The following is an 18274-nucleotide window of genomic DNA, read 5'->3' as shown; positions in this document are numbered from 1 at the left end:
ATTTGGAAGAAGCGATGTGAAAGTGAAATGTCTATTTTTCATTGAAAAGAGTGAGCCATTTACAAATTTTGACCATAAGGCAAAAACTCAACCTATCTTCCCTCTTTCTAAAAAATTGCTTTCAGTAATTTTTCTGTAATTGCTAAAAAATTATTACTCACAAACAACTTTTTAACAACATCCAAAAAAAACCCAGAAGTCTAGAAAAGCACTCTAAATCAAGGCACATAGCAATCTCTTCAGCCTCTAATTGTCCTATCAATTTTACAATGTAAAGTCAATTTTTACTATAATACAACTCATTGTAATTCAGCCACAGCACCCTAAAGTTTACAGAGCTCTTCCTCGAACTATCTTGATCCTCACACTAACCCTGCAAGGCCACAGGGCTTTATAGAAGGGAAAATAAATGATCAGAAGACTAAGTGACTTGCCTAACTCCCTTCTGTAGTTAGGGGCAGCCCCAGCTTTCAAACCTGACTCTAAATTCAGTGCTCTTCCCGCTGTGGCAAACTGTTTCTTTGCTTATAAAAATTTTAAATAATAATAATGATCCCTTGCAATTGCAGAGAACTTTACTATTTACCAGGCCAGGCATTTTCACATACATTTTTATTCATTCACTCACTCAACCAATAGTTATCGAGTGTCTGTTAGGGCACATAGAATCTCAGGGAAGGTGTTACAGACATTTAGACAACCCTGTCCTGGATACTCAAAATATGTTAGTTGAATGGGACTGCAACATTCACACAGCAACTCTGAGAGGGTGGCAGGCTGAAGGCCTCCCCAATTCAGCGCCCACTTACATGGCCGGTGGACGGCAGCACACAGGGCTACCTGCCCATCCCACCTGAGAAGTGCCAACTGTGGGAGACTGCGGTCTTGACATGAGAGGTCTCTCTTTCTTTTGACTGACACATGGGCCAGGCACTTAGAAGGCAAACCTGACACTCCCGAAACCCCAACTCGAAACTGTGTCAAGTGAGGATTCAGACTTAATAACTATCCTTTCATCTCAGCAAAACAGCCATGCAGCCCCTTGGCTTACAGACAAAAGACGAACGGCAGCCACCAACACACAATGCCCTTCGGTGCAAAGAGCATTAGTTTAGCAGTCAAGAGGTGTAGGTGCTAGTCAGTGGCTCTGACGCTAACTCACTGTGTGATCTTGGCCAACTTAGCCTCTCTAGGGCTCGGTTTTCCCATTTATACAATAGGGGAAGAATGTTTGCCCTGCTTGCTTTGTGAGGCTGTTTTGAAGGCAGAAATACAGACAGTTGAGAATAAGCTTTGCAAAACATAAAATAAAGAGCACGTGTGGAGGATTAAAATCCCCTCCGTGTTTCTTATTACTGTATAACATAAAATAAAACCACCCAATTCCAATGACCTGAACCTCCCAACCAGGCTCCAATGAAAAAAGACAGCAGCCAAGTCCTGGGTGGATTTAACTCGGCCTCGGATACCACCGAGCTGTGCCTCTCAAGCGCCTCCGAAGCCTTAAGCTCTGTAGACTGAATGCCCACACTCCTGGCAGACTGCCCACCTTCCTGAGATGACGGGGGTCCCTGCGTGCCCCAGGGACTTTGCCTGCCTTGCCACACACTCTGAAAACCACAGCCACTACACATCACACTCTCCCTACAATCTGTTACCCCTCGTGTGCCCATCAAATTCTTCGGTGATTAAAAAAAAAAAAAAAAAAAAAAAAACTGGATTGAACAGCCCCAGTTCAGAAATTCCCAGTTACACTGTTTTAGGGCTGAACTTGTTTCTTAAAAGGCAGTTCTAATTAGAGTGACATTTTGTCCACTGTGGTTCTTAGTTATGAAAATAATGAGCTATGAAATTCCAATTTATTGTTGACAACTTAAACGGCCAGTCACCGGAGCGGCGCGTAACTTCCGAGTGCCACTCTACCTAGTGACAAATCTATTCCGGGCTGCGTGAGGCTGTCGGCTGGGCTTGGAAGGGTCCCTGTCCCCCTCAATCTCCATGGGAGATTTGGAGGCTCCAAAGCACCAGAACATGAGGATCCCATGCTTGGATGTCTCCTCTGAAAAAGGCTCAGGATCTAGCCCTGAGATTTCAAACAGCGAGCAAAATGTCGGCTCAGCAAAGATGTCTCAGCAAAAACAAAGGAAAGCCCTTCTTTCTCTCTCCCTCTCTCTCAGTACAATGAAGAGGCTCCATAAAAAGACATCTAGGAGCCTTTTGGCTCTAGAAGTCTGATGCTGAGACAGTCTAAAATATTGTGCTCTCTCTCTTTCTCCTGTCTTGTCATTTATCTCTCTCTCTATTTCTCTGCCTTTTAAAAATCACTCTTTTTTCTGTCTTTTTTTCTCTTTCTTTTCTCTGTCTCTCTCTTTTCTACTTTTCTTCTCTCACTCTCATCCTTCTGCCTAAAACAACCACCTAACAAGAACACTGTGCTAATGTCCCTCAATTGTCCCCCTAACTCTGGGGTTCATTTGCTTTCTCAGTGCTAAACAGGAGTGAAGCCCACAGCCCCCACAGCTCAGGTAACCTGCACTGGGCTGGAGGATGAGGAATGAAGCCCAGGGCCAAGGTCCCCAAAGGACCTGCCAGACCCCTGGTCCTGAAACTTCTCCCCTTGGCCTCAAGCAAGCAGCCTCCCCAAGGTTATTAGAAGCTGTTGCTCCTTCCATCTAAGAGAATTTCTTGAATTCCAGCAGATGAAAGGGAAGGAGCCAGCAGAAAGTCACAATGTCACTGACATACTTTAAAATATTTATTTCCTATTCAGGCATCTGTGCTCATACCATAATGCAAGCTATAGGACAAAGGCTGTTTTCTGACCCAGGGAAAGAAATAGTGAGAAAGCAACGAGCAGCTAAACCCAAGAAAGCTCTTGCCTGCCAGGGCAGACCTAAAACAAGTTCACATGCCCAGAAACAAACCTGTGGCTTTATTTGGGGGGTATGGTGAGACTCGGCTGGTCGAGGGGTCCTTTAGGTATCATTGCAACCCAGGTACTGCCTGGCTAGATAAACCTGTGTCAGTCGCTTTGCCTATCTAGGTTTGTTTTCTTATCTTAAAACATGCTTCATTGGATCATGCAGAGGCTACTGAGAAAATAAACGGGAGCACTAAAAGGCTGCACGGCCCTACGGGAGAAGCCTCATTGTTAGTATTTTGCTTGCAGCAAATCGCTGGGTCAAGTAGCAACTTTCAAATGTCACATTTGAGAGTTAGTGTTTGGGTGGTGGTTGTTTTTTTTCTCCTCTCTAATTTAATATATACTTTGGATGCTTGTCACTACGAAGAAAATAAAAACGCAGAGAAGGAAAATACTGTGGCCCAACATAACAAGGTTGACAATAATCCAAAACTGGAAATGACGGTTGACTTTTAAAAGTGGAATATGCTTTTGAAAACATTAAAATAAAACACTGAATTCTGGTTATGTGATATTAAGGATTTTCCAACCAGTCCTGCTCAGGGACCTGGGCTCACCTAGGATAGCAAGGGAAATTCCCAAATTTAGAACAATTCACTAGGATTTCAAAAAACATGTCATCCTTTCTGACTAAGCCACCCTATTCACATGTCTCTAGAGACAGGGGTTTCCCAGGGCTACTTGGAATTGGGGCTTTGCAAACTCTAAAGTGCTCTGAGTGTGAAACAAAATGCCACATGGTTCTCACTATGACACTGTCATATTGGACAGCTGCTGGGTCGTATTTTAGGTCTTTATTTGAAAGATCAAGGGAAGTCTCAAGCTCCTGCCTTTACCTGCCAAGAATTTTGCTGACACAACCATGGCTGACCCGAAGCTGCCTGGAGATGTCGCAGGGCCTGACACCTTGATGAGCAAGTTCCACTATCCTCTGGCGGACTACATCCGGGAGTGGCCGTCCATTCACAAAAACCCCCCCAAGCTGATTCACTCCTCCATGTCCTGAAACAGATCAGAAACAAAAGGAAAGGGAAAGGGTGGTTAGAACCAGTCACACAGGAGAAGCACCGCTGTGAGGACCAAGAGCCCCTCTGATCACAAATGGCCGGCAGGCTGGATGTCTTGAGCCTGGAGTCCAATCGTGCAAACTACACAAAGTCCCCAGATTGCTTTTTGAAATTAATCTTAGCCTTTGTCCATCCACAGCCAGTCTATTGAGCTATTGACAGCAAACATCCCCATACTATTATTAACATTTTCTCCATAATTTTTCTAAACAATGAAATGTGTGAAGACCTCAATGTAAACGAAATGGGCACAACTTATTATGTGATGCTGAGGTATAAGGAAGATTCTGGGGAGAAAATATGCTTTAAAATACATCACATTTAAAAAGGGGAAAAAAAACTTGTTTTCTTTTAATGAATGTTTTTAAAAAGTGAAAAGAATAACTTCAATAAATGTATATCTCAGGGAAAAAAATTTTTTAATCTGCAATCTAATTCAAGGACTAAGGAAATTTTTAAAAATTTTAACATCATCTGCAGAGTATTGAGCAAACAAACAACCATTGCCTTGTTAAAAACCCTCCCTTTAAGAAGGTGAGGCTGACATACAGACCTGACCACTGTACCTTCTCAAAACACACAAAAGAAATGGGTTATAGCATCTTCTACACACAGCACATTCCACTGCGTGGGGATTTGTTATAAAGCAGTTTCCCTGGAATTTTTACAGTGTTTTGCAATTGGCAAACAACTTTACTTTGGCTCCAGGGGAAAGAAAGAAACCTAAGAAAACCTCTGGGTCCCAGGTTTTACAAGGGTCCTGGGACAGATTTTAAGTAAAAGAAGTCCAAGAAAGTGCCTCATCCACCCTTCTCTTACATCAAGGTCCAACTGGAGGGACATAAGAACCCAAGTAAATGAAGAGCCAAACCAATAAACACAGAGTGATCCAATGCGGCGACATCATTGACCTTATAGCTGTTAATTAGTCACTCACTGACATTGCCAAAGCCAAGTCAAAGCATTTCTTGATGCTGTTGGCAGCTCAGAGGAAAAGGAAGGGGAAATCCTTCTAAACCGGGACTAGGCTAGGACTGGGCTATACAAGGGAAAGACCTCAAAGGTCACACACACATATACACTCCAACTCCAAAACATGAAATACCACCTAATCTTAGCAATTCCTCTCCAGTACTCAACTACTACCCAGGTTCATGAACCACATCTGAAATAAAGGGAGCAAACCCCCCATAATATAAGCTATTTCCTAAAAACTGTCCAAGCAGTCCACTGAAGTTTCCCATGAATATTTCCCAAAGTGTCCAAGCTCAGGCTTATTTCAAGAAAAAAACACAATTTTATATATAACTGCAGTACTTAGTTCCAGTTCTAAGCTGGATTTCTGATTTTCAAAATGATCTTTATTCAGTTTTGATTGTTCTAAAACACTCCAGACATGAGGAAAAGGAAAACCATTCCAAATAGGATTTTGCAGTTAGAAACATAATTGCATAGTTTTTCTAAAACAGAAAGACTGCAGCCACCCTGGTCAAAAGCCTTCAGAAGGCTTTGTTCTGGGGCTGGGAACACCTATTAAAAAGGGTTGTACAGATCTTTCAAGAGCAGGCTGGATTTAAGTAAAAGAAAATAAATTCAAAATTGGTATGAGCTCATCTGGGAAAACAAAGGGCAGGCGAAGGAAGCTGAAACACCCAGCACACTTTTGATATGACCTGGGAGTCCAGGTATTATGGTCCATCTGCAATAGCCTGTTCCCTATATCACTGACAATTGAGACTTTCTGCCCAAGACACAGTGGTAACCTTCAGAGGACTTAAATTCCAAAAGTAGTCCTGCAGGACATGTGTGAGCACTAGGGGCTGTTTCGTATCAAGGGAAAAATCCTAAAGGTCTCCTAGAGCCTGGTTTCTCAAGGTGAGAGCAGGTCCCCAAATCCTCTACCCTTGACCACATAGGCTGAGCTACTAATGCTCTTTCACAGTCTTATCTATAGGTCCACAGCTGACACCAGACTTGGGATGACCTGGGAGCCTCTTACCTTCCTCAGCTTCCTTGAAAGGTCCCCAAGCCCTGTTGGCCCTCTTAACCATCACAGTCTTACTCAATGGAGCTCTTAGAGGGTGGTGATGAGAAGGTTTACAACTATGGTGTGAGGAAGACCAATTACTCTGGGATTGGAAAGAAGTGAAGTCCAAAGTCTGAATGAGGCGAGGCAGGACAGGGAAAGAAAAGAGGGAAAAAGAGGTGTGTTGACAGAAGTGCAAACAGTGGGAACTAGATGAGATAGACAGCCAGGAGAGAGCCTGGAAAGGCAGCAGCAGGTTAGGCAGGCAGAGGAGAGGGAAAATGAATGGAGAAGCTAGAATAGGCCGAGAAAAGAAACATGAAGGTGGCACACCGCAGGAGGCAACAAGAAGAGAAAATGGAGGAAGCCCAGGAAGGTGCTTCTGGAGGACAGGGGACTTCTGTGAACAGGAGGCCTTTGTTTTCTAGGACCCCAGCTCTGGCCCTGCATCTTCTTGGAGAACTCAAGTCCCAGCCTGTACTTCCTATGGACTCCAATTAGCTGAGGACTCATTCCATGAAAGGGAGACTGACACAGAGACAGAGGCAAACAAATCAGGTGAAGACCAGGAAACAGACCCACAGATACAAGAAAAAGACCAGCCAGGACAGGTCAGACTGGGTAGGGTTTGGAGGGGCTGAGGAGAGAAAGACTGAATTGCAGATGCCCCTGAGGCCTTTGTGGCTCTTATCTGGGAAGGGCTGGCCTCCACAGATGCTCCTCAGGCCCTGATAAAGACATGCCACCCATCACAGGCCCTCCCAATACCTCCAAAGACCTTGGCTGAGCATGAGATTTTGGGGAAAGCGTCCTTGCTGACTCAGCCACAGACTGAGCTCCAGGACCCCCACAGGTTCACTAACATTTTTCCTAGATGCACCAGAAAGAATGAAGGGGTACACAGACAGGCAAACAGGGGCACAGGGAAAGGGCAGGGAAGGAGTCTTCCTAGTGGACTCTCCAATGCACAGACAGGTATTGACACACGTGGACAGTCAGGCAGTAGACATGGATATGGTTAGACTAGACAGAGAGAGAGCTTTGCATGTGTGTATACCTACTGCCCTTTCCCTGGAATCTGGGTCCCTCCCTCTCCCCTTCTGTGAACCCTCTGAAGCCTCATTTTTATGCCTTTGTCAGATGGTCAGGGAGACCCAAGAACCAGCTCTAGTCTGGACAATGTGAACTTCCTGAGTCAGTCCTTTTTTCTCTCTGACCTCAATATCCGATTCTGTAAAATGGGTGAAGAGGAAGGTTTAGGTAACCCTCAGGTAGGACACTGGCTATAAGTGTTTTACAACTGGTAAAGATACCTAGAGAAACAGTTTAGGAAGGGAGAAGGAGGTTATTGTGCTGATGAAAATGATAAGCCTGGAATATCAGGTGGGGGCTCCTCAGAACTCAGAAGTCCATTTCCTGGAAGTGCCTGCCCCTCCCCAAAGAAGCTATCCTGCTCTGAAGCAGTGGTAGGCGGATGGGAGTGGGGAGAGATAACAGGGAGAAGAAATTGACTGGGCCAGGAGGAAGATGAGGAGCTGGGACTTGGAGCCTCTACTACCTCAGCTACCTCCCAGGATCTACTGTGCCCCCCCACTCCCCATTGCTAGCAAGTTGGGGCCCCAGAGCAGGCCTACACTGTGCAAGAAAACAGCTTTGGGCCTCAGAACCGAGAGTGCTTCCAGAGAAGCCAAGGGCTTGTACCAGCTCTGGAAGCTAGGCTGGCTGGGGCCCAGCCCCCACTGCTGCCAGGGAGATTGAAAATGGGAGGGAGCACTTCCCATGGAGGGGGCAAATTGAAGGCCCAGACGAGGAGGTACAGACATTAGCGGTTGGCTAACCCGCACCTGAAAGGAGCTGCCTTCTCCACGCTGATGCTCAGCCGAGAGACCACCACCGGGTCTGATGCTATCTCCCCAAGGGCCAGGGCACAACCTCTGGGCCATGAGCTCTGGGCAGAAGGACACAGTGAGGGCCTGTGGATTTCTGCCGGTGAGGAGAGAAGCGCAGAGTCTGGTCCTCCCTATCTGTCCCCACAGTTGCTCCACCTCTCAGAGCACTGCTCCAACTGGTTTGTTTTTAGGCTTACACTGCGAGATCGGAGCCTCCCCAGAGCCAAGCTGGAGTCCGAGCCGGAAAAGGCTGTGGAGGGCACTGGGGCCACCACGGACTGGAAACGGTTGGGCACAGGCCCCAAACCTTGAGGAATCATTTGGGCTGGGACCAGAACAGGCAGCTCGGCTGCACAGAGCTCCCCATCGATTTGGTGGATTACTGCAGACTCAGAAAATTGACACAAAGAGAAACTGAGCTGCAGCCAGCCCTGGCTGCCTAGACAAGCTTTCCCCTACTTGCCAGGCCACTCAGCCTTCCGTGGCAGACATGGACATGCTCGCCCCGGGAAGCTCGCCTTCTCTCCAGCCGGGTCTCTGCTGCCTTTGTTAAATAGGGGACCGCCGCTGGGAAAGCTGGATCCCAGACTGTTGGGGGGAGGGGGTGAACCGGGCATGGGGAGGGCTCCCAGCCCAGGAGCAACTCGCTGACCTGCAGCCCGCAGAGACCCCAAGCAGCACAGGAGCGGAGGCTGCCAAAGCCTGGCACCTTCCTCCAGCCTGGCTCTGCAGCAAGCAGAAAGGAAACGCGATTCGTTCCACTTGGAATTTCCTTGAAATCTCCGAATCTAATCCGGCGGTTAACTCACCGTGAGAGGAGCGCTCATCTCACAGGAGGCTGTGCTAATGGGTGAATTGGCAGGATCCCCACGGGTCAGGAAGCCGGGCCGGCCCTGCCCTCGCCCGAAATGACCCTTCCCGTCTCCTACGCAGGCTGCGTCTTTCAGAGGTGGGGGTGCCTGCGTGGTGACTAATTGGCTTCCTCTTTCTTTCTTTTTTCTTTCTTTTTCCTCTTTTTTTTAAAGGGGAGAAGTCACGACGAACAGGCGTCCTGCAGAGAAGGACCCAATGGGGTCTTTAAGAGTCTCTGTATGAACTGGCCGTCTCCCAAGCAGTTGCTGAACTCAGAAACCGTTACTTCGTTGATTTTTCAAATCCCCCTCCTCAACTCCAAGACGCCTTTGGAGCCCTAGCCCCGGTGTTCTCGCTTAGTTCTCAACCTCTTCCTCCAAACAAATAGACACGGGTCAGGGCCCTACTTTCCCTCCAAGCTCCAGTCTGGATCAGCACCACTGCTGAAAAAGGCGCCATCCGGGTAGGGGTGTGGGGCGCTGAGACTCAGGCTGACCTCTCCCTACAACTTAGTGCCCTTCAACTGGCCTGGCCCGGAGCCCTCTACGGGTCCAAGCCAGAGTTCTCCGAAAGAGCTGAAATGTCGCCGCCGGAGCCTTGAAAGGCTGCAGCTTGCTGCCCAGGCTAAGCGTTGCCGGAGGCGGGATTCCAGGACCAGGTGCTCCAGCCTCGGCGGCCAAGCACGTTGTTCCAGGTCCCCCGCCTGGGATCCCTGCACTTTGCAAAGTTGGCTGCGCGGATGCCGAGGTCCGGGATCCTCCCGGCCTTAGTACCTGACCCACGGTCCGGCACCCCCAACCCCGTCCCGGCGGGAGAGTGAGAGAAGCGAGCTCGCCGCCTACTTACTATGCATGGATGCAAACGGGTCGTGCTTACAGTGTATTTCCATCGGGGCGCTCCAGACTGCAGGCCGGCCCACGCCGCCGCCTCCCGGCGCCAAGGGGCTGCCCAGGGCGGACAGGGAGCCGCGCCACCAGGCCAGGCACTGTGCGAGCTGGGCTCAGAAAACACTGCTGGAGCTTCGGGATCTCTCTCAGAGCCTCCCTGCTGGAGACCACCGGGAGCTGCGCGGAGAGGCGGGAAACGGTGCTAGCGCAGCCCGGCTAGGATCAGGTGCCCAACTCCGGCTGGCTTCTTTCCCTGGCTGGCTCAAGCGGCGGCTCCGGGCCCAGCCCGGGGTAGCTGCGGCCAAGGCGCCCACGGCTTCGGTGGCATAGCTTAGGGGCCCGCCTCCGGGACCGCCAGCAGCCCCGGCCCGGGGTAGGGGCGGCTCTGAGGAGGCCGCCGGAACGCTCGGCCCTTGGCTTCACTCAGGGGGCAGCGAGACCTGAGGGCTACTAGGCTGGTTCCGCGGCCTCGATGCCTCTGGGGTCCCTCCTCGACCCCTCGGTCTCCGCCAGATCCTTTCTTTCTCTGCTTCTCCGAGTCTCTGGGGCTCAGACTTGCCCCCACAGCCTCTCTCCGGCTGGCTCTCCGACGTCTCGGACGAAGTTGCAAAGAACTTCCTCTCCGGCAGCGCGGGGTCCTGGCGGGTTTGGAGATGCTTCCGCCCCTGAAGCTGGGGCCACGACTCCGGAGTCCCTGGGAGCGTGCAGCCCTCCAACCCCGAAACCCGCTGCCTTCAAAGTTCCCGCGGCCCCCGTTGCTCGCCCATCGCTGGGACCAGGACCTGGGACACCAGCGAAGGACTCTTCCTCACCGGGGTGTCTACCTCGTGCCTACCAACTCTTCAAGCCCCACCGCCCTCCCTCGTGGGTCTGGTTCCACTGTCTTTCCGCTGCCTCTTCCGGGACGGCGGCCGCGCCTGCCCCAGGGGTGGAGTGAGGAATAGAAGACAGAGCGAAGAGTCCCCGTCACCAAGACCGCCGGGGCTGCCGGGGCTGAGATGGAGCCGCAGCCAGCTCTGACTGCCTGCGTTGCTGCTGCCGCCGCCGCCGCCGCCGGCGCTAGCCCTCCGCCTGCTCGGCGCGCACAGTGCGCCACCGCGCCGCCCCGGAGCCGCTTTCAGGACCCGCTGCGTGTGGACAGCGCCGCCCGGGGCTCAGCTCCCTCCGGGCGGGGGCGGGGCGGGGGCTAACCTGCCAATCACGCTCCACCACACCAATCAGAGTGGTGGCAGCCGGCCCTGGCCCGAAACACCGCCCCATTGGTTAAGCAGTCCACGGGCTCCGCCTGATTAGCCGACACCTGGGCAATGGGAGAGAATGGGGGGCGGGGCCCAGGCGGCGGCGCCACGTTCATTGACAAACGCGCTGGACTAAGGCCTAGTGGATAGCGGATGCGGGGAGGGGGAAGGGGGCCCACGCAGTGCCTGGAGAGTCCTGTTGCGGGACCCACGCGGGCTCGACCTCCCCACCGCGACTTTGGGAACCTGGGACGCTCTCAGGGCTTGGGAGCAGCCGAATGAAGGATGATAATGGGGGAATAATATCCAGAAAAAACAAAAATTGTATGTTGGAGGAAGACAAGGAGCGCAGTAGAGATCCTGCACCATCAGGCTCGAGATGGACTCGGAGTGTGTGCCTATCTGCCAGTTCTGACCTCACTTTCCTAATCTGTAAAATGGGCAGAGTGGGGTTAACTAGATTTTAATGAAGCCTCTTTCCACGGAAATCTTTCCTAATTTTATTTCCTAATTTTATCAAGGACCTACAAAACCACCACTGGCTCATCCTCGTCCACCCTCCTCCCTCACTTCCACCTGCAGGGCCCTCAATCCTGCATTAACCGAAGACAGAGAAGTTGGGGGAAGGGCGAGAATATCTCACACTCCTTTAAAGTTATTAACTGGGGCTCACCAGGGCGCACCTGGGTGGAAGGGCTAAGGCTTTGGACCAGGTTCCCCAAGCAGAGTGGCTGGCCCTTTTTACTGCCTCAGATCGGGAACTGCTAGACGCTTCGGGAACTGGTGTTGGCGCTTCTATCCAACAGAGCAATTCTGCACCTGACTCAAGGCTTCTTGAGAACCGAATGAGCCAAGTCGCTTCCAGTGCTAATAAGGGTCCCTGAAGCGGGCGGGTGGGCAGACGCATTCTATCTCCAAGGGTCAAGCAAAGCGGCCAGGCCGCTACAATGCAGAAAACCTGACCTTCCGTCTACTGGGGAAGTTCCTGTCCCTATGTAGACAAAATGGATGGATTTGTAGCAGAACTTTCCTGCTACAAAAGGGATCTTTGACTAGCGAGTCCGTTTCTTGGTGGAGTTTAAGGATCTGAGACAACAATCAAAGAAACTGGACCTTAAAAAGGAAGCATGGGACAGTCATTCTTCACCCAGGAAGCTATAGTTCTGTGTGCCTTCCGGGTTCTGGCACAAGAAAGACCCTGAGGATTCCCTTGCCCCAGCAGCTCATGGGAGAGGTCGGAAGACCTCTCAGTCACTTTCTATTTCATGAGTGATGATCCGCTAGTATTAAACATAAATCCATCAAAACAAAGGCTTTGAGATGCCTGCTCCAGGACTGGGCTTGTAAGGAAGATAGGGCACAGGCTGATCATGGGAGGATTCCTGGGTTATCCTTTTGCTTTATTCTCTGCCTCAGTTTCCCCTTCTCTTCTTTCTCTCTACTCATGTTCCACTTCTCAAACTCCTACACTGGGTCGGCCCTTGGGCCTACCTTCTGTCCCTGTTCTACACCCAGCTGTCCCTGACCAGTAGACAAGTTTCCGGCGCTGACACCCGTCCCCACCCCCCAGCAGGGCACAGCTGCGGAAAACGGCCCCAGGCGGGCCTCTGGGGACCCAGGAAACTGCAGTGCGCGCGGGGGTGGAGTGGCGGCGTTATCTCTTCTTTGTCTGGAACCCCGCCTGTCCGGATCTTCCCCTTCCACCCCGGCCTTGGAGCAGGAAGATCGCAACAGCAGAGAGGGATCGGGAAGGATTAGAGTTCCCTCACTGGCTTCACCCGATGGCCCCCAATGGGTCGGAAACGACCAGAATTCAGAGCCTTGGCCCAGACTCAACATGGCGACTTGCACACCTACTGGGGAGGCGCGAGTGCGGGACGCCCTGAGATTTGCAGCCAGTGACACCCCCACCCCCAGCCTCTCTCGTTGAGCTCAGGCCTACAAACCCAGGTTCTCTAGAGTCTTAGAGCTAAAGGGACCCCTGAAGCTATGCTTTCTCCATTTCAAGGTGCAGAACCCGAGGCCCAGAGGCAGAATACGACTTGTCCAAAGTCCCACAGCAAGTCTAGGGTAGAAGAAAGACTGAGGGCTGGAAACCTTTCTCAAAAGCGCCTCTCCAGAGCCGCGATAGGGATGGTGGAGGAGGGGCGGTGGTGCCAAATCAAGGAATTCGGCTGGAATATGCCCGCACATGCACGTCTTTCTTCGGATACCCGTGAGGCTTGGATAGACTCCCCGGGGCATAGCCCGAACAGGAGTAGCTCAGATTCCCCATTTCACACAGCAGGTGTTCAGCTTCGGGACAGTGTTCTGCTGTGAGGCACACACGGGACCAGCCTTACCTGTGCACCCAGAGCAGCCCCCTCCCACACTTCGAGGCGTTCTGGGCGGAAGGAGTTTCCCCCTGGGTGGGGGTGATTCATTACCGCCCGAGCCGGCGGCCTCTGGAAAGTTCCAACCCCAAAAGGCGCGATCAGACCTGATACCATGACCACCTAGTCCAGCCTTGCAGGTCACCAAACGGCAGCCCAGAGAGGTTACGTGACTGGCTGGAGGCTGCACAGCAAGTCCATGGCAGAACCGGGCTACTGTGCCTCAGTCCTGTCTCTGAACGCCCACGAGCTGCAGCCTGGGTCCAGGAGAGCGAGACCAGCGGGGGCTGGTCTCACCTCGACTCTTAACGCTGTCGGGTCTCGCTGTGATCTACAACGATGCGCTTGCTTTCTCCCAGTAGCAGAGCTTTGGGCCGGGTCCTGTGCTAGGTGCTGGGGGCAGAAGACCGATAAAGGAAACTGTCCAGGAAGAAACTCAATTTATGTAAACCGAATTGCCTTTGAAAGTTTTAATACTGAAAAACAGCCCATTGAGAACAATGTTTGAGAAGCCAGAAGCCAGAGACCTTGCTTCACTGGGGACACACCCCCTCCTGGCGTCCCCTTCCACGGCTCCCAGCACCCTGCATTACCGCAGCTTCAGGATGTCAGGGCTGCTACAGAGCTCTATTAGCCTGACATTGACTCCCTCAACCCAAGTCTAGCCCATTTCACTGTCCTTGCCTCTGGCAAATTGAGGCCCAATAGGGTTCAGACTGGTTGCTCAGTTCTGGAAAGATCAGGAATGCTGCCGGCATGGCTGTCCCAACCCACTGAGTGCCCACTAAACTTCATTTTTAAAAAATAAAAATAATAAAGTATCAGGGGGAAAGAAATTGACCTGAAATTACACAGCAAGTCCAGGCACAGCAGACTCCTGCATAATTCCTGCTCCTGGTTCAGGAGTCTGCTCTACCTGACCCGGCTCTGTTCGCAGGAGTTCTTGAAGAGGGTGGAGAAAAACATGAGAATTTCACCAGGTTTTTCAAGAATCATGTAAAACTGCCTTCGTTGGGGTATGTTATCATTACCAGCGTTCCCTGCAGGCTGGGATCACCGAGACTAACTCTTTCTCCCAAAGACCTGAGACAGGCAGCCCCTTCTAAAGCCTCTCCTTCGTCGTTTATTTAACACAGGGAACAAACCCTGAGATGTGACTTCCTAAGGCTCTGTGAGATGAAGTTTCATGGATAGGGGTTATTACTATCTGTCACTCCATCCCAGGCTCATTCCAGAGCTGTGAGACTGGATGCCAATGCCCATTGGGAAAGTATTCAACCTACCCAGGTCGGCCTGGGCCTAGGGACTCAAGGGCTCCCATGGCAAGGAGATACTACTACTTGTCCAATAGTAGTTTTTCTCCAGGAGGTCCAAGGAGAGGGGGGGAATCTGTCTCTTCTCCCAGCAGGAACAGGAGGTCTAAGGGCAGAGAGGTCACCTTCCATTCCTATTCCCTCTGTTACTCATGTTTTATGATCTCCTGCAAGTCACTGCCTCTCTCTGAACCTATGTGTTTCCTTTCCCTACAGCAAGGAAGACATTAGAGAAGAAGGTATTTAAGTGCCTCCTTGCTTAGTACTGTCCTGGCCTTATCTCAGGCTTAGAGTCAGAAGGACATACTCCCTCCTCACAGGGCAGACAGGGAGACTGAGGTTGGGGTAAGAAATGGAATATGGTTCTGAAGGAAGAAAAGAGAAGTTTGTCAGCCCATAAAATACCTAGAAGTTGGGAGAAGGAAGAAGCTCTCACAAGAACCAGACCTGGACATGCCTTTGAGCACCAGCCTGGACAGCTTCTCAGCTTCTCTCTCTTCTCCAGCCCTGACCCAGGCTGGAGTGGACAGGTGAAAGTACAGTCTGACTTGAACTGTTGCCCTTTTCCAGTCAGGCAGCTCTTCCCCTACTAGCAGAGAAGAGGGGGCGTGGCCCTCTAGACTAAGCCCTGGCCAGCCTAGGGCTACCCTATCACACCTCACCCCACCCCACCCCAAGCCCCACCCAGTCCAGCTGTGCGGAGGAATGAAATGCTTTATTGATTAAACGATTATTCAGGCAATTGAACTAATCAAAGAGCCCATCGACCGCCATGAATTACATTCTTCTAGACAGCTTGTCGAGAGAGCCAGCCCTCAGGACTGCACAGACCCTCTCCACGACATTCACCCATCCCCAGCTTATTCTCAACACATACACAACCACCACTTCCAGGCTCATGTCTCTCTGAAAGTCCATCTGCTGAGAAGCCCACCGCCAAGGAGAAGAGCCTTCTGGGAATTAAGGATGGAGAGTTGGGGTTTCCAGTTTCCTCTTCCTGAGCCTTCATCCTGGGAACTCTCTACTGCCTCAGATCTCTGCCCTCATTTCTCTTCAGCTGCAATTTTGGAAACACAGTTGTACCCCAGGAGAGGAGTTGTCCTGGGCTTGGGGTCTAAGTTTATCCTCTTTGCTCTTAGGCTTGTCTTTGAGCCTGGATTAGAGGTGGGGGCTCTCAGAGGGCACAGGGGTGGGTGAAGGATGCTTCTTGCCAGGCCCAGGAGTGTGTTTGTGTGGGAGTTACACAGTGGCCTAGTGATTGAAAGAGGTCCCTCCATACCTGACGCATGCCTCAGGGCAGATGGAGGCCTACTGCCTCTACTATCTCCTCTCAGACATAAACACATCCTGCTACCTACTTCTCAGGCCTGTGGGAGGCACACGGGGAACTATGCCAGGGAGGCCTGTGTGCATATAGGCACCAGAGCTGAATGAGCTGAATGCCCAGACTATGCAGACGCATCCACCCACTGTGCTGTCCTCCACTGGAGCGGTACCCACAGGATAAAACCTGAGGACACTGTGTGTGTGTGTGTGTGTGTGTGTGTATACAAATACACATGCCAGTGTCAGAGCCTTGTCTAGGTGAAAGTGAAGGTAGGCTGGGGGTCTCTAGAAATGTCACAAGTAACCCCATAGGTGTCCACTCTCATCTGCAAGGTTGTGCCTGCCACAGGAGACCTTTCTGAACAAATGGTAGCCTCAACAGTGCCCACTGCACACCAAGAGGCTACATGCCCTGAAATTCACACCTTCACTCCCGGTTCCATCTCCCAATAGAATGGAAACTGTACCGTACTATGCACATGCTAAGCACCACGGATCTCCATAGGCCCTAGACCCACATCTATGCCTAGAGACACAATGTGAAAATTGGCATGTACACATTGGACAGTTGTTGACATCGAAAAATGGAAAGGTCAGTGTAACCACCTCTCTCTCACTTCCAAACTGACTTGGGATATAACAGATGAACACAGGCCCTTAAAATAGTGGATATACACTGAGATAGTTCCCAGTTACATAAATAACACTCACAGTAGACACACGTTTTGGTACTCAAAAGAACACACAAATACTAATTTATAAACACACACGAATACCTCACGAGTGTAAAGATACACACAGGCAAACAAACTTTTGGACACAAACTCATATATTTTGATATCTTTTGAAAATACAGATACAGGGACACACAAACTTACTGTGAGTCATGCACACACTGAGCCACTTAAGTAAACCTTAACTTGCAGACCCCCAGAAGGACACCAGCATAAACATTCAGAAACCGAGAAAAACACAGACAAACTCACAGATACTTGGACTGATGCAGAAGTGTGTGAACAGTTAGGTGAAAAGAGATAACCAACACGCCGCAATTAGACATACAGTCAATCTCTACGAAAATGCGGCACACCCCCTCCTCCTCCAGGGTCACCCTGCCTGGCGACCAGGGCCTGGCTCTGTCCCGGAGTTTGCAAGTCTGGAGCCCGCATCGCGGTCCTACCTGTCCTGCTGGTCCGAGGAGTCGGGTAATTTTTCTCTAAATCCATTTTGATTTTTCAGAACTTGATGGAATGGACAGGGAAAAAAAGTTTCCACTTTTTTGTGCCTTTTTTTTTTTTTTTTTTTTTTTTTTTTGTGCCAGGGGCCGCTCACAGGTCGGAATAATTCAAGCCTTCCGCTCCCCCGCGGAGCTGGGGTAGCTGATCACTGAGCTGAAACTAAACGTTTTAGGTGGAAAAAAAGCGTCCGAAGGCACCGTGAAATGATTAAGGAACTAAAGAGCTTCTCGCCATGTGAGATCATGTCCTGTTCTCGCCAACATCACAAGATGTCCCCAGACACGCCGCACCCCCAGCGCGCCGCCCCGCACTGCCGGCCCGGAGCGAGGAAAGGGTAGGCGCTGTGCGGCCGGGCCTGCTCAGCGTGCCAGACGTGGCGGACCGGGCCGGGCCGGGCCGGGCCGGAGTAGAGCGGGAAGCCGGGAGAGCAGCAGTGCTGCTGCCGAGCCGCCCAGACTTTTATAGGGGCTGGGGGGGAGGGAAAGAAGGCTTCAGACTGCGCCGGGCGCTAGCCAGTGCACCTACGGAAAGGGGCAGACCGAAGCCGAGCCGGGAGCCCGGGCCTTGCAGCCGCACCCTCTATTAAGCCCTGCGCCCTGGGGTCGCGGCCCTCTGCGCTCTGTGCAGGGCCTGTGACCTCTCCATACGCAAACCCCGCCGCTTAGACGGGCGCAGACCAGGTTTTTGTTTTTAAAGAAATTAACTGCTCTGCCAAGCAGGTGCTTTTGAAAGGGGTTGCAAATGCTGTCAGTGTTGCCAGGCACAGAGGGGACCTTCTGGTTTACTCAGACTCACCCCTAGGGCGGCGCCCGACCCCAGGATCCCCAGCCACCCTACCCCCACCCCAATTTGCAGTTCCAATACTATTGCTGGGCCTCTGACCCTAGGGCAGCATCAGATCCCTAAAGCCCCCAGGTCCCATCCAGTCTCCTGGTCCCAGAACCCCTCCCCACACCAAGTTCTATTCTGGCCCAGAGCCTGGAGGTTAAGCTGTGAAATGCTGGAGATGAAATCCGGGCTTCCGATTTGGAGCACCCGGGCAGAGGAGAACATCTCAGTAGTTCCTGGAGATTGGCGGGAGTTCCAGACACCTTACCCCGGCCCACAAATGGAATCCCATTGCCCTCCAGCCCTGAGACGTGG

The 18274-nt window shown here is 51.4% G+C and overlaps 1 protein-coding gene across 3 annotated transcripts in view; it reads right to left on the bottom strand.

Moving 5' to 3' along the window:
• PAX5 (paired box 5) overlaps nucleotides 1-17393 on the bottom strand; it is a 184509-nt gene extending 167116 nt beyond the window's left edge. Inside the window, exons 1-2 of one of the 3 annotated variants that reach the window (XM_012463388.3) lie at nucleotides 17074-17393; nucleotides 3760-3925 (exon numbers count right to left, since the gene is read on the bottom strand). In XM_012463388.3, coding sequence (XP_012318811.1) covers nucleotides 3760-3925; nucleotides 17074-17119 — 212 coding nt within the window. In that variant the 5' untranslated portion in view covers nucleotides 17120-17393. Of the gene's footprint in view, nucleotides 1-3759; nucleotides 3926-9603; nucleotides 9682-17073 lie in introns of those variants that run through there. The other 2 variants (XM_012463389.3, XM_012463390.3) reach the window with 2 other exon arrangements.
• Between the last annotated feature and the right edge of the window lie 881 nt (nucleotides 17394-18274).

The sequence above is a fragment of the Aotus nancymaae genome, unplaced genomic scaffold, assembly GCF_030222135.1.
Source record: "Aotus nancymaae isolate 86718 unplaced genomic scaffold, 86718_ANA_hifiasm-v0.15.2.pri h1tg000003l, whole genome shotgun sequence".
NCBI classification, from domain to species: domain Eukaryota; kingdom Metazoa; phylum Chordata; class Mammalia; order Primates; family Aotidae; genus Aotus; species Aotus nancymaae.
The sequence above is the reverse complement of the archived record's forward strand: the minus strand, read 5'-3'. Positions and strand labels throughout refer to the sequence as shown.